This window comes from Equus przewalskii, chromosome 2, assembly GCF_037783145.1.
Source record: "Equus przewalskii isolate Varuska chromosome 2, EquPr2, whole genome shotgun sequence".
Classification (NCBI taxonomy): Eukaryota; Metazoa; Chordata; class Mammalia; order Perissodactyla; family Equidae; genus Equus; species Equus przewalskii.
This window is the reverse complement of record NC_091832.1, coordinates 105,720,768-105,737,287: the sequence shown is the minus strand read 5'-3', so window position 1 is coordinate 105,737,287 and position 16,520 is coordinate 105,720,768. Positions and strand designations below refer to the sequence as shown.

Genomic DNA, 16,520 nt, shown 5'->3' with positions numbered 1-16,520 from the left:
AAATGATAGCTGTTCTAATTGTCTTTTAAATTATTTTTTTTGCTTAATAGTCCACAGTCTGTAAAAGAAGATATTGCAACCCCTCTACCTTCTGAAAAAACCCCAACAAGTGTTAATCAAACTCCTATTGAAACAAATGAGTTTCCTCAGCTACCGGAAGGCTTAGAAAAGAAGCCAATCGTTCTTAAATTCAGTGCCATGTTGGATGGTATAGCCATTGGAGCAGCGCTTTTACCATCGCTGAAAGCGGAATATAAGATGGGAAGAATGAGAAGTCATGGGATGACAGGTAACGTTGCATTTTTGTTCAGTTTCTTAAAATGTATTATTGGTTTGAGAGATTAGTAATATTTTGATGAAAAGGTAAATTTAGTTTTAGGGATACTTTATGAAAATTTAAATAATGTCAATAGTAAGACTTTTAAATTTCATTAATGATTTCTTTTGTCAAGTAAAAAATACCAATAAACCTCCCTGAGTGACCACCATGGACTCCGGTTTCATTTGAACTCTTTAGAGGTATTCAACTGTTGGGGTCATTTCTCCAATTTAAACTCAGATTGCAATTTGTACATCTGTTAGGTTCTTTTAGCCTGAATAATTTGGTTTATTTTCACATTGGGTGCACTTAGCTCAAATCAGAGGTGATTTGACTTCTTCAGAATAGCTACTTGTGTGAGGTTTTATGATCCTTATACATCCTATCCAAAAGTTCTTTGCTGTTGTATTTTTATTCTGAAATGTATCGTATGTACAAAAGTGTGTAAATTGTATACACACAGTTTAAAGAATAATAAAGAACTGTGACCTCAGCGACCCATCACACAACTTAAGAATAGAACGTTACTAGTACTTTGAAGGCTCCTTCAGGTATTATCGTCACTCCCAGTTAACATCCCCCATGACTGCTGGGGAAGAACCACTCGCATGACTCTTGTGTTACCCATTCCTTTGCTTTTCTTTATAATCTTACCACATCTTTGTATGCTCATAAATGACTTAGTTTGTTCTTGCCTGTTTCTAAGTTTACTTATATGGAATCCCACCAATATTTTTAATTTGGAGGGTTTTTTGCAGTACATTTTGTTTGAAATTCATCTGTGTTCATTCTTGTATCTGTGGTTCATTAATTTTTCACTGACCTATAGCAGCCCCTTAGGTGATTATGTCACCATTTATTTATCCATTCTACCCTTCTCTTGATGGGCCTTTAGCTCATTTTACTTTTTTGCCTTTACAGTCATTCTCATACACATCTCCTGGTGTACCTGTGCAAGAGTTTCTCAAGGGTATTTACTTAGGGGTGGCACGGCTAGACTGTAGGGTTAAGGCATCTTCACCTTTGCTAAGAAATGTAAAACTGTTTTCCAAAGTGCTTGTGCCCACCAGAATTCACTCTCCCACCAGGATTAGATGAGAATTCCCTTTGTTCCACATCCTTGTCAACACTTGGTATTCCTGACTTTAAAATTTTTGCTTGATGGTACATGTGGAATGGTATCTCATTGTGGTTTTAATTTATATTTCTATAATTACTAATGAAACTGAATTTTTTTATATAATTAAGAGGTATTTTTATGTCTTGAAATCTTTCTCTTCCAAGAATCATGAAGATATTCTCTTATATTTTCTGTTAAATGTTTTGAAGTTTTGCTTTTCATATTGAAGTTCTAAATCTATATGGAATTTATTATTATTATCTTTTAGTTTGGTATGGAGTAGTGTGCATAACCAGTTATCTCAGCATCATTTATTGACTAATCTGTCCCTTTTTTCAGTGATACATAATCCAGTTTTGTCATCTATTAAATGTTTATGTGTGATAAATAACAGTTTTAGTATTAATATGTAATTGTTTTAATATAAAATTATTGCTTCATTTTAAAATGATATGTAATTATATAAAATTTATATAAAATATAAAAATTATTTTAATATAAAATAAAAATAAAATATGTTACCTATTTCAGAGTTCTCTGTTATGCTTCATTGGTCTATTTGTACCAGTGTCATATTACTACCTGACTTTTCCTTCTTTTAGGAGTTGTCCTGGTTATTTTTGGTTCTTTGCTCTTTCATATATATTTTAGAATCAGTTTGTCAAGTTCCTTGGAAAAGCCTATTTGGATTTTTATAGAAATTTAATGAAATCTGTAGATTTACTTGGGGAAAATTGACAATATTGATTGATATTGAGAATTGATACAATATTTAACCTTCCTATTCCTGAATATGTTTGTTTCTCTGTCTCTTTAAGTCATCTTTAATGTTTTTCTACAAAGTTTAAAATTTTTCTACTTTTTCTTAAGTAGGAAAAGTAGAAAAAGTGTGCATCTTTTGCAAGATATATTTGTTTACTTCGCTACCTAGGTGCCTTATGTTCTGGTGGTGGTGATTAGCAAATGGTATATTTTGTAAGATAGCTTTTACTGAACTGTTTGGTGGTGATGTGGACAAATACTCTTGATCCTCTTATGTTAATCTTATACTCAGCAACCATATTAAACTATTTTCTTATTGTTAATAAGATTCTTTGGAGTTTCCTAAGTAGATATTCATACCATATGCAAATAATACTTTTGTTTCTTCTTTTCTAGTCTTTGTTTTTTTAATTTCTTTTTATTGCTTCATTGTACTTCTACTACAATGTTCAATAAAAGGGGTATTGTAGGCATCCTTTTCTCACTCCCATTTTTTAAAGGAATCAATATTTCACTAATGAATATATTTGCTATAGGTTTTTGCTAGGTTCCCTTTATTACGTTAAGAAAATTTGCTTCTATTCCTAGTGTGCTAAGAATTTATATAAAGAATAATTGGCGAATATCATGATACTTTTTTCTGCATCTATTGAAATTAAAATTTTTTCTCCTTTATTCTGTTAACATAAATTATATTAGTAATTTTAAAAACACATATATATACATATGAATACATACATACATATATGTATTTGTATACATATGTGTGTATGTTTATTCCTACCCCTAGAGTTTTAGGTTTTCTTAATTGAGAGGGATTATTCTGAACATCTATATTTTTTGTTGCTGGAAATAGAAGTATTCTGTTTTTTTATTCAGGTCATCCATGAAATCCAAGAGTCAACAGAAACAGCAAGTAAAAAGCCAAATAGGCAGTTTAGAACTAGGAAAATGACTGTTTAGGAGCAAAGTAAGCATAGTGTCAAATAAGTGTGTCCAGACAAGTAAAAACACAGAGTTCTTCCTGCAATGAAGGAAAAGGACAAAAATAGTAAAAGAATGATTGCACTAGTGACAGGGAGGACCTGAGACCTAGGATGTCCTCAATCTTGGTGTTTTCATCTGGTGATGCTGGTGGTAGTAATAGTAGTGGTAGCTACTGTGATGGACAGTCCCCACCTGTTGCAGCCTGCAAGCCACAATCATTGGGTTGACCTGGTTGGAGTAGTGAGTAAGAGGAGATAGAGCTGTCATGACCTATCTGGCCATTCACGGTTGTACCAGTTGGTGAGAGAACATTTATCTGTTTATGACTAACTCATTCCAAGTACAAACATTATTGTATAGTGAGTGAGTATACTGAATGTGATATATAGGAGGTGATCTTTAATTAATATTTTGAAAAAAGAGAATTATTTCTGGCACAATTGAGAACACTAGGAATATATAATAAATTATTATATATATATTTAGGTAGGCAAAATAGGCTACTTAATGATGTTTGAGTGGCAAGAATTGGTACTGTACAGAGCAATATTGGTAGATTTTGTTGATTGGAGAGGAACATGCATATACATTACACAGTAAATGTAATAGGCAATAATAGATCTTGATTTTAATAAGGTTTCTGCTACTCCTTAATGCCCTAATAAATAATTGAAGAAAGATGACCTGAACAGTAGTATAGGTTGTATATTTATAATTGTTTGAACAACTACAACTACATGCCAAATTGTTGATTTACGTGTTTAGGGCCAAAAGTAAACTAAAACTCATACCATATCCTTATTTGGTTTATGCTCCTGTTAATAATTATTGTCAAGGCCAAAGATCCATGTATTTATATAATTTTATGGTGAATGTTTTCAGCAAGTATAATTTAATTGATTTGACAGTTTCACTATTTCCTTCCATTCTGAACCGGGATCAGGAGGCAAGTTATTAACTGCTAAATGTTCTCTATAAAAAAGTACTGTGTGGATTGGGGATATATATATATTTTTTTCACTTGACCAATTTCTCTTGTTTTAACTCTTCTGTAATAAGGGCAGTTTCTTTCTGTTCTACCTTCTATGAAATAAAGAACATTTGTAGGTGTTTCTCTAGCATCTAACACAATGTGGGCACTTCGTAGGCTTAATAAATAATACTTTCTGGCTTAATAATACTTACTGACTGACTCTTTACAGTAACCATACATATATTTTAAGATAGGAAATGTAAGCAAATTTAAAATATGCTTTCCATATCTTTCAACATAGGTTTTGGAATATGTGTACATTTTTCTTAGACACCATTGTTTGAACAAAATAAGGAATGAGTGAGCACCTGAACAGGCAATAAATAACTTTTCTTGTTTCTTACAGGTGCACAGACTAGATTTACATTTGAGCTGCCAAATCACAGATTGCGTTTTACTTCCAAAGTTTCTGCCACAGATATGTCAACCATTCCTCCTTCTGCCAGTCTTAACCTTCCTCCTGTTACTATGTCGGGGAAATATGTAATGGAAGAGCATGATAGTTACTCAGATCAGGTGTGGAGTGTAGATGAACTGCCCTCTAAACAAGGCTACTATTTGCAGGGAAATTATCTACGCTGTGTGGCGGAAGTAAGTTCACTCTCTGATTTTCTTACTCTTTGTGATTAGAAGTCTTCAGGCTTTAGGTGTACCAAAATATGTAGTGATCCAAACTTCTAAGGCAAATCATTAAATCGTTTATTCCTACAGAATTTTAGACCGAATGTTGTGTGTGCATGCACGAGGACATGTATGTGTCTGTCTCTCTTCCTGTGGTTTCATTTAAACATGCTTTTCTGTGTGTTAGTCCTCTTTGAATTCATATTTCTTACACTGGTTTCACATCCATCTCTGCAATATTGTCATGGTTCATTTCCTTATAAAAAGCTGATAGCATCTAACGTTTGTCCAGTGCTTTATAAGCATGACTCGTACAGTCCTTAAATCAATCTGATGAGGTAGATTTATTTGTCCTCATTTTATAATGAAGAAATGAGCCTCTAGAGAGGTTACATGATTCATCCAGGTATATATAATTGTTAATAACAATCTAAAGGTCATGCTGGAAGATAAAGTAATTACAGTCAGATTCAGACTAATTTCTTGACTAAGGGAAGTTGAAAGCCAGCATACGTGACCCCCGTCATTATTTTTCACTTTATACCTGTACACCTGTCTCAAGTTTAAAAAGCACTGACTTAAGGACTGTTTGAGTCAATGCTCGTAAACATTTGGAGACAAGTTTTTCATTTGATTTGTGGTAAGCAGGTCATCTGTTGTTATCCTACTTTTATACAGTAGAAAATTGAAGCTGAGAGAGATTAAATAACTTTCCCTAAATCTCCTATCAAGTGAGAGATGCAGGCGTCACACACTGTGCTGTTTCTCAGCTTATTTGTCAGTTTGTCAGGAACAATTGCAACCTTATCCAAAAGCTATTTGCTAACTATGTATTTTATAAATTTTGTTCTCTAGAATCGGAAGCATCTATAAGAACGCTTTTTGGGTTCTTTGCTAGAAGTTTTACAGCTATGGGGGACGTACTTCTGTCGGATTTACTTTCTTTAGAACCTGTTTGCCCTAGCACCTCTCTAAGAGTTGGGATTTCTCTATGTGAAAAAGGAGTGTACAAAAAAATAGTGTCCAAGATTCTAGATACAAATTTTATTTAAAAAGTAGATTATAAAGCATATTTCATTTGTGCTTTCTACTCTGAAATATAAGTGCCCCAGACTCTAGTTTAGCAATACTGTTAATAACGTTTCATTTGACAGAAAATAAAATAAATCTAATATAGTATATTGCATAATTCCTTACTAATAGTAGCTATTACAAACATATAAAGTTTGTAATTGGGGCAGAACACAATCCCAAATTTACTAAGAGTGCAGTTAATTATAGACATTTGGAAGAATCTAAAGTTGCATCACTCTGAGAGTTGCCTATTTTACTATGGCATCAAATAGACACATGTGAAAATCATCTTTGCCCATTTTGTACTATATACAAAATAAAAGTGTCTAGTGCAACTTAGACTTTATGTGACTTTTCATTTAAGAAAAGACTGCCAAGGGGCTGGCCCTGTGGCCAAGTGGTTAAGTTTGTGCGCTCTGCTTCAGCGGCCCAGGGTTTCGCCGGTTCGAATCCTGGGTGCGGACATGGCACCGCTCATCAAGCCATGCTGAGGCGGCGTCCCACATGCCACAACTGGAAGGACCCACAACTAAAAATGCACAACTATGTACTGGGGGGCTTTGGGAGAAAAAGGAAAAATAAAATCTTTAAAAAAATAAAATAAATTAAATTAAAAAAAGACTGCCAGATCTATTTTGCTCTCTTAATTTTTGATCAAAATATAAAGGCTATCAAAGTGGCAAATGTTGAGGCATTTGCCTTACTCATAAGGATGTTTCACTCTATCTTTCTGTAATACTTCACTTCAGTTAGGGCCTGCTTTCTATTTAATCTGTTTATTAACTAATTCTTAGAAATTTTATGCCTTATACTAATCATAGGTTTTATCTAATCATATATTTAATATAATCATATACTAAAACTGATTGAGTATATCTGATTTGCTAATTCACCTAAATGTAAGCCTGATGAGAGCCATAATTTTGTTGTGTTTATTCACAGCTGTAGCATTAGCACCTAATGCAGTATACAGAGTAGATGGTCCATAAATATTTGAATGAGTAAATAAATTTACTTTCACTGATAATGATAGTTGTTCTAACACTACAACAGTGGTCATTAAAAATAAATATTACTCTAGACAAAATGTCAATTTTGAAATTAGCAGGTTACATAGTTAAATTTGTTTTCAAAAGATTTCTCAAACCTTATTGGCTACTGTTATTTAAAAAAAAAAAAAAAAACACTTGGGGAATGGTCCCTAATGGTCCAATAAAGTATTGGAGAATCTGAATATTTTTAACCCTTCTTCAGTATATTGATTTCAAATAGTATATAGATAATTGTTTTTTGTCAAAGTTTGGGATTACTTAGGTGAGCAAAAGATGTATTTAAAACTAATATACTCAGTAGTATTAATCTAATTCTCTGATTTTGTTTGGCAGGTTGGTTCTTTTGAACATAATCTCACAACTGATCTTCTGAACCACTTGGTGTTTGTACAGAAAGTATTCATGAAAGAAGTTAATGAAGTAATACAAAAAGTTTCTGGTAAGATGATCTGGTCCCTTATAGTATAGAATATATAGCAGGTTTTTATTCTCATTGGCTACGTGATGTTCCATGTATCCATGGTGTGAGTATTGATCCTGTCATTTAGATATCATTGTTGAGTAACTCCCTAAAAATGTGTGCTCCTTTTCTGGCTTTCTCACCTACAGATTCTTTTGCTTATTACTTTTTTCATGTGTGAGATATACATTTACAATCCATAAACTTCACAAAGCTCTTTTATAACTCCCTTCCAAAAAAAAAAAAGTTTAGTGTATGTCTGTTAACCAAACCAATCTTATTGATTTTGGAACAAAATTTAGATCAATATTAAGAGTTCCACCTTAACCTATACCAGATGGTACTGTATGCTGGCTATGTGGTAAATTGTCTACAGCAACCCTTATTATATTTGTGCCGTGCCTCAAGAGTAGATTATGGTTGAGCTTCTTAATCAGCTTTACATTTCAACAGGAAATACATTTGATTTAAAAAATGTTGGGTCTGGGGCCGGCCTGGTGGCATAGTGGTTAAGTTTGTATGCTCTGCTTTGGTGGCCTGGGCTTTGTACATTCGGATCCTGGGTGCGGACATAGAATCATTCATCAAGCCACGCTGTGGCCACATCCCACATAAAATAGAGGAAGATTGGCACAGATGTCAGCTTGGTGACAATCTTGCTCAAGCAAAAAGAGGAAGATTGGCAACAGATATTGGCTCAGGGCCAAACTTCTTCACGCACACACACACAAAAAATTGTTAGGGCCACCTCTGTGGCCCAGTGGTTAAGTCTGGCATGCTCTGTCTCGGTGGCCCAGGTTTGGTTCCCAGGCATGTACCAACACCACTCGTCAGCGGCCATGCTGTGGTGGTGACCCATGTACAAAATGGAGAAAGACTGGCAACAGATCTTAGCTCAGGGTGAGTCTTCCTCAGAAAGAAAAAAAAGAAAAAGTTTAACTGAGTTTTAATTCACAAGATAAAGTATTAAGAGGAATTAGGGTGGAAAACAAGTATAATAATTCTCTGTATAATAATTCTTGAGGCTGAATATTTCCAGTGTGAATATAATCATGTTAAAATAATAGTAAGCCACATCTATAAACTGGCATCAAGAAGATTTCCTCTATGATAGATCATTAATTTAACAAATTTATTGAGTAAGTATCTAAGTATTCAGTTACAATTTTGATGAGTTCTGTGGATAACAAGAACAGGGTGCTATGTCTGTGTTGAAGGAGAAACTAGTCTAAGGAATGAGAAGAGGCTTTGCAGAGGAAGTCATATCCAAAAACCTTATAAACGAACTCTGGTTCAGTAAGAAAGGTGAGGTAGAAAAGATGCAAGCGAGCTTATGAACCAGTGTTTGATGAAGCCCTGAAGTGGGGGCAGAGCTCATTTAGGGAATTCAGTTATGTAGCAGCTGTGTGAGCAGCAGAGTTTCCTCGTTCCCTTGGGCTGGTTTTGGTTGCTTTCAAGGTTCCGTAGCTACTTAATGATCATATTGAAGAGGACCAGCAGAGCTATGGAATTTCACGAGGTAAGTCAAAAAGTCAGATCAGTTGGTTACCTTGGAATTTTTCTGAGAATGGTTGAATACAAACCATTAAGAAAGAGATAAAAACCCTTTCTGCCACTGAAAGTGCCTCTACTTGGGGAACATACACAAATTGTGATGTGGCCCATTTATCTGGTTAAATCACATTAGAACATTGCCTGTGGTATGAAAATTGTTAAGAATATTTCAAGCTGGCAAATTTTTGTGAGTTCTAAAGAGTATTTTCAAGACTGTTATTGCTGAATATATAATTAAAAAAATAAACTCTTACAGTAACTAATCTTGTATCTCTCATGGTAAAAAGCTAGCATTGTAGAGTTCCTAGTATCAGACTGGCATTGTAAGTGCCCTTAAGGTTGTTTTGAGGAAAGAGAAAGGCTTTTTTTTTAACCTTTGAATGGCAGTCAGTTAGAAGTTACAAGTATATTCCTAAGTCTATGAAGAATGAACTGGAAATTAATATTCTAACCATGAAGACTTTTTAATCACTGTGAAGACTAGAGATCAGATTATGATGCCAGAGTAATTTAGTGGCTGGGTCTGCTCCCTGAACCATTCCTTCCTGACTGTAGAGAGAGCCACGAACCCTAGGAAAATAGCTGAAATGTAAGTCATGTATCACCTGGCTGGCCCCAGGGCCTCATGGAGCACAGACGTTCATCCTGTCGAAACCAGGGACCATAACAGATTATTGAGAGGGAATCTTTTGAACCCTTGTGGCCAGGTTTCTTAGTATTCTAATCTCTGTATTGCTTCCTTATTATCCCATAATCTTCATAGTTATCCTCCTCATTTCTTTATTTGTTACACTTTTTTCCTCATGCTTTTCTTTCATGTTACGTTTAGCTTTAGGACATTTTCTGTTATCTGGGAATACTCATATTCACAACAATCATCAAGTTTGTTAGGAAGATTCTTTTTCAAGGAATCAATTCTTATAATCTTATTGCCCGTGAACTGCCTGGGTTTCAGAAGGATGTAGGTAAACACAGACCTAATAAAAAGAAGAGATCTATTTTTGAGTGTGTACAGTCATTTTAGAGAGAAATGTATAAGGAGGTACGTTCTTAGAATTAGGTCAAGTATATATTTAATTCAAAACAAGGTAAAAGACTGTGGAGTTCATGTGACTAATATAATAGTGTCCCTCATATTTCCGTAAACTAAAGTGATTGTGTAATACATTTTGTAAGAGGTGAAGCTTTTGCTTTTAAATTTTAAGAATTTTTTTTTGAAACTAGATAAAAGATATTCAAATTAGTGATAGAACAACACAAAACAAATAGGCTTTTTAAAGAAATAGCCTTTATTTTTTGCAACAGTTTTAGGTTCACAGCAAAATTGAGGAGAAGGTACAGAGATTTCCCAAATAATCCCTGCCCCCAGTCAGGCCTACCTTCCCCATTATCAACGTCCCCACAAGACTGGTACATTTGTTACAAGTTTTGGACTTCCATTGACATACTATTATCTGTTTTCTGAGATGAGATAGGAATTGTGGGGTGTGAGGAAAATCATGAAGACTTGCAGTAGTTGTTGTGAGGAGTGTGGTGGAGAAATGATAGAAGATGAAGAAGTGCATCACCGAACAGCAGAGGTCTGATTGCCTTCAGCTAACGCTGAGGGTCTGCTCAAGCACTGCTTGCTGGAATCTGAGGATATGTTGTTCCTGCCCTTAGGAATGTGGTCTAAGTGGGGAGATAGATATGCAGATTCATAAATAATAGAACAGAGATGTGTATTTTACGGCACATGTCATAGAGGAAGAAATGAGTAAATTCTGATAGTGGTACATCAGGGAGGGATTTAAATAAATGAACATGTGATAAAGGACCTAGAAGAGCATTTAGCACCTAGTAAGCACTCAAATATTAACTCACTATCATTTGGTATTAGGATCAGTGCGGAGGTCTGCTTGGTTGAGAAGGTACAAAATGAATAAGAATGGAACATGAGTGAGGGTCCAAAGGCATTTTAGGAAAATGAGTTCAGGGATGTGGTTTAGAATTCAAATGGTGAAAGATTGAAAGAATAATGGTTTAATGTTTTAGAAATGGCACTGAAAAGTAAGTTAATTACCATTCACTAGGTCAAAGAAGTGAGTGAATGGGAGACTTCCAAATGATGGGACAACGAAAAAGGCATATTTGAATGAGGTTAGAGAATCGGAGAAATAAAAAGACATTTTAAGACCATGGAAGGTTTGTTAGTAGTAGATGGAAGATAGAGACAATGGGGTGGGTAAGTGATAGCTAGGGGGAAAAATATGTATATATATGTGTATATATATATATATATAGGGTTGTAGTGTCATTAGTGATGAGGTTTGGGTAAGAGATGACTGTAGACTTGAAAAAGAAGATGGAGAGTAGAAGTACTTAATTGTAAGTTGGAAGAACAGGTAACCAGTGTACTGTGCTGTAAATTTTTGAGTAGAATAATTCAGAGAGGGAAGATGCAAGCATAAGGGCAAGCATTGAGCATGCACAGACACATAGTGTACATCTTCTTCCAAAATACAAATATATTGTAAATAATATGTTCTGGTATTATTGATCCACAAATCTTGAATACTTAGGTCCCTGTCTGTCCATCCATATCATTCTTTCTCTTTCCTGTGTATTTATTCATACACAGATATATCTTGTTTTTTCCCTTTGGGTCAACTTGTGTGCCCTTGTCTACCTTTTCTGTCTTACCTTGGATGTACCTTCCATCCATCTCTGCCTATTGCTAAACCATTCTTATTTTTTCTTTTTCTGTTCGAGTAGAAAACTATGTTTTTATCATAGTAGTACTAATTGAAGTAGATTTTGACCCCTACTTTAAATTTTGAAAGCCCATAAAAGATTAATTTCTCTCTCAAACAAACAAAACCTGCTTTTTATCTGTTGGGTTCTTAGTTTTTTTGATACATCTTTGGTCCCTAATAGGAAAAAACTTCCCATCCTTACCTATACATGCTCCCTGGATGATGCTAAACTCAACATACATACAAAAAGATGAATCCTTTTCAGATAGAATATTTAAAGAATAAACATGCAGAAAAGTTTTTTCATCAAGGGAAAAAGAAGTGAAAATGGAAGTTATATATTAAAATATTAGAACATTATTTCCTGAGCAGCACATTGCCTTGGCAACAAATGGTCTGTTAATAAGAACTTTACCCCCAGGGTCCCCTCCCCCCATTTTTTTTTTAATTTATAGGACAAACTTTTACTATCATACTCTTTATTATTAGCATGTATTATTTTTCATTTCTCCACCTTTATTTTTTCTTTCATTCTTTTTTGTTTGCAGCACATCTAAACAACAAAGTTCACATTTTTGATTGAAGAAATTAGTTCAGTTTACTTTTATCCCTCAAATATGTTTCCTGAGATGTACAGTCACATTCGGTTTAATTATACGTATAGTGTTTTAATTTAGTCCTTATAAAATGTTCTTAGTAAATGTCTATGTACGCAGTATTATCTGTATCTTATATATGTATGCCTCCCTGAAATGTGACTCGGCTAAACTTTCCTGTTAAAGATTGAGTTAATGATCAGTAAAAAGAAAATAACTGTTTTATGGGTGGTTTTTTTAATGCACAAGTCATTATTTTCCTTTTTTTTTTCTTCTTCTCCCCCCAAAGACCCCCAGTACATAGTTGTATATTCTAGTTGTAGGTCCTTCTAGTTGTGCTGTGTGGGACGTTGCCTCAGCACGGCCTGATGAGAGCTGCTAGGTCCGCGCCCAACCAAACCGGCAAAACCCTGGGCCGCCGAAGCGGAGCGCATGGACTTAACCACTTGGCAGTGGGGCTGGACCCTGTTATTTTCCTTTTAAAGAAATTGCTCCAAACCCTCAATTATTTAACTTCATTTAGGTGGGGAGCAGCCTATTCCTCTTTGGAATGAACATGATGGAACAGCTGATGGAGATAAGCCTAAAATTCTACTCTATTCCCTGAACTTGCAGTTTAAGGTAACATATAAATAATAATGGTACTTTTAGAAGTATTTTTCTAATTAATTAATGTTATGTTTGTTATAGAAATTTCATATGATACATAAATATGCCAAATAGAAAACAAAAATGAACTATAACCCCACCCACTCAGAGAAAAAGCTTTAGCAATTGTTTGAATATCCTTTAGGACTTTTTTCTATTTGTATTGTTATATATGCATATATTTATGCATTTTAAAAAACCATGGATACCTTTCCATGTTAGCACATTTAGATCAACTTTATCTTCTTAACAGTTGTACTCTATATGATACAGTTGTAACAATTTTACTCCCTACTGATGAACATTTTGCTTTTTTCTAATTATTATAAATTGCCCTACAAGAAATATTTTGTACACTTGTCCAATTAACAATAATACCTTAATAGAAACCTTAATGTTTCCAGTATTTAAGATATTAGTGCTCTTAAAAATAAAAATCATTCTTATCAAATACTTATTTAATTGTAATTCATGTATTTAACCCTGAACAGTCTAAATTTTAAATACGAAATACTGAAATGAAATAGCTAAAACAGTCCCTACTAACATGAGAAATTAAAGAATGTTGACAGTTTTATCAGCTCATTAGACATCCTATTTGTGTTTTAAAACATCGTTCTTCTATCGTATATTGAGAGTTCATTTGAGTGTGTGGATGTTGTTGATAGATGCTTCTTTTTTCCTCTTAACATATAATCTGCTAGGGTATTCAAGTAACGGCCACAACTCCGTCAATGAGAGCTGTGAGATTTGAAACTGGATTAATTGAACTGGAGCTTTCGAACCGTCTTCAAACCAAAGCTTCACCAGGAAGTAGCAGCTATCTGAAACTGTTTGGTAAATGCCAGGTGGACTTAAATCTGGCATTAGGACAAATTGTCAAACACCAGGTGAGTGCAGAATATGTTGCTATTAGTTTTGCACATCAATTTGAACTACTTTAAGTATTACTGTACTTAGAAAAGTATATTTAGTTTAAGTTCCTAAAATTTCTGATTGTACATTCTAATGAACACTCTCTGAAGAAGGCCTTTAGGGGGCCAGCCTGGTGGTGCAGCAGTTAAGTTTGCACGTTCCACTTTGGTGGCCTGGGGTTCGCCGGTTCAGATCCCAGGTGCCGACCTACGCACTGCTTGTCAAGCCATGCTGTGGCAGGAGTCCAACATATAAAAACAGTAGAAGAAGATGTGCACAGATGTTAGTTCAGGGCCAGTCTTCCTCAGCAAAAAGAGGAGGATTGGTGGCAGATGTAAGCTCAGGGCTAATCTTCCCCCCAAAAAAAGAAGGCCTTTAGAATTTTACCTTGGCATTTCATTGAGTATTTTGGTGGTATATTATTATAGTTTAGTGCAAATGCAATCACATGAAACTTAATCCAGTATCCTCATAAATATTTGCTTATAATTTTTCTTTATTTTGTCAAACATTTTTTATTTCAATGCTTTGTGCTAACATTGGTCAGATAAAGTGTTACTAAGTTTCTTAGCTGCCCTGTTTAATATTGGCAAGTTTTACATACCATAATGTTAAACATACAAAGTTAAAATATATATATATATATATATATATATATATATATAGACACACACATGCACAGCCGTTAATCAGTAACTTTCCCAGCTCATTGTGGATTTTTGTTATTGTTTTTGTTTTGCTAAAAATTATGTAGATTTTAACCTTTTTTTCCTTCTTTGAATAGAAAAACTGATATTTTCAACATTGAATGACTATATTAAAGATTATGTGGGGGAATAAATGAACAAAAATTTCTTGTCATCTCTAGAAAAATTAATTTTTTCAAATGAAAACATTTTGAGAGGAGAAAGGAGCTAATTATCTTGAAACATTTAATACACTGCCATTCAGAATATGGGCCTCTTCCTAGCTTTCATGTGAACTTTGTGACTTCATGTCTACTTCTTATGTATCCATTCATATTGTATCTTTCAGGTGCTTATGGTATGGGGTATAAGGTATATATCATTGACAAGTGAAATTGAGAAAAATGTACTATAGTTCTTTTGGTGCACAGTACCTTTAATGGTGTTAAAACTTTTAGGGTTTTTTTAATTAAAATGTTTTCCATTATTTGATTGTATTGAGCTTTTAATTTTGTTTTAGGTTTATGAAGAAGCTGGTTCTGATTTTCATCAAGTTGCCTATTTTAAAACCCGAATTGGATTGAGAAATGCCCTCCGAGAAGAAATCAGTGGTTCTTCGGATAGGGAAGCTGTGCTTATTACCTTGAATAGACCAATTGTTTATGCACAGCCTGTGGCCTTTGATAGAGGTAAGATAAAGTCCATCATTCTTATGTTGTTGGATTTAGAAATGTTTGGTAATCCTAGATAAAAGGCATCTATAGTTTATCAGTATAAATACTTGACAGCTAAATGTCTCCTAAATATGAAATCTGAGCATCCACAAAGTTTCTTGCTTATTCCTTTCAGTTTTTAAAGTTATTTTACTTTTTAAACTTATTTGCTTTCTACTTGGTTATGTAGGAATGTCATTCAGAATTTTAATTCTAGAGCTAAGTTTTTTGGGTTGGATAATTAATGCGCTCATTGTTTTGGCATTGTCTTTATTCTACAAACATTTATTGTGTAATGTCTAGAAGTGGAATACAAATATGGAAAACAGGATCCCTGCCCTCGAGGAATTCTTAGTTCACTGGGAAAAAGAGCAAAGTAGGCTACAGAGTGGGGTTAGAGACACGTCCTAGGATCTGAGGGTCTCTAACTTTACCTGTGCTTCCTAGAGGAGAAACTCATTCTTCAGATTCAATTTGCAGTTAGGAGTTTACCAGGGAGACAGGGAAATGAAAGCTTGTTTTATTTGTCTTTGCATCCAAAGTCCTAGAACAATCCCTGGCATACAGTAAGAACTAAATAAATATTTGCAAAATGAGAGAGAATATGAATGAATATATATGTGTACAGAGGTCTAAGAAAATATAGCAGCAGCTTTCATAAAAGAAAATAATGGGAAATAAGACTGAACAGATAGATAGGGTTTAAGGTATATTGGGCAAATATGCTGGAATTGTATTTTAGAGGTAATGAAGAACCATTTATGAAGTCATTTAAGATTTGAATTGGGGTAGGCATTGGCTGGTGATAAGATCAGTTTGCTAGAAAACTCCCCTTTTGGCAGTGTTATGCACATTTTGTTTTGCTAAATCGGTGTACAGTTTTTTCATTTCTCATCTCACTGACTTCTCATCAGCTTTCAAAACCTCCTTAAAGTACTTTCCACTCTGTGTCCATGACGTAACGCTTGCTCTCCCTTCTACTTCTCTGGCCTCTCCATCTGTATTTCCTCTTTAGGTTCCTCCTTCTATACACTGCATTAAATGAAGGTTTTCCTTAAGGTTTCATTCTTGTTACAAACTCTGTCTTTGACCTCTCTCTCTAAATCACATTTTTTAAATGTATACTCCTAGTATTATGTACCTCTCCTTCAAAAATTTTTAACATTAGTAACAGTAAGCTCTGCAAGGTCAGAGACCATGTCTGTTTTTGTTTGTTATTCTATCCTAGTGCCTAGAATGTAATAG

General features: G+C 34.3%; 1 protein-coding gene across 21 annotated transcripts in view; it reads left to right on the top strand.

Moving 5' to 3' along the window:
* The window catches only part of BLTP1 (bridge-like lipid transfer protein family member 1), a 194,760-nt gene that overhangs the window by 128,729 nt on the left and 49,511 nt on the right, over nt 1–16,520 (top strand). For all 21 annotated transcript variants that reach the window (XR_011537220.1, XR_011537221.1, XR_011537219.1 and 18 more), the window contains 6 exons: nt 51–289; nt 4,568–4,812; nt 7,302–7,407; nt 12,837–12,934; nt 13,666–13,851; nt 15,083–15,251. Coding sequence is in view for 17 of the 21 variants with exons in the window: in XM_070609157.1 (XP_070465258.1) it covers nt 51–289; nt 4,568–4,812; nt 7,302–7,407; nt 12,837–12,934; nt 13,666–13,851; nt 15,083–15,251 (1,043 nt within the window). In the remaining 4 variants the exon portion in view is untranslated. The remainder of the gene's footprint in view (nt 1–50; nt 290–4,567; nt 4,813–7,301; nt 7,408–12,836; nt 12,935–13,665; nt 13,852–15,082; nt 15,252–16,520) is intronic.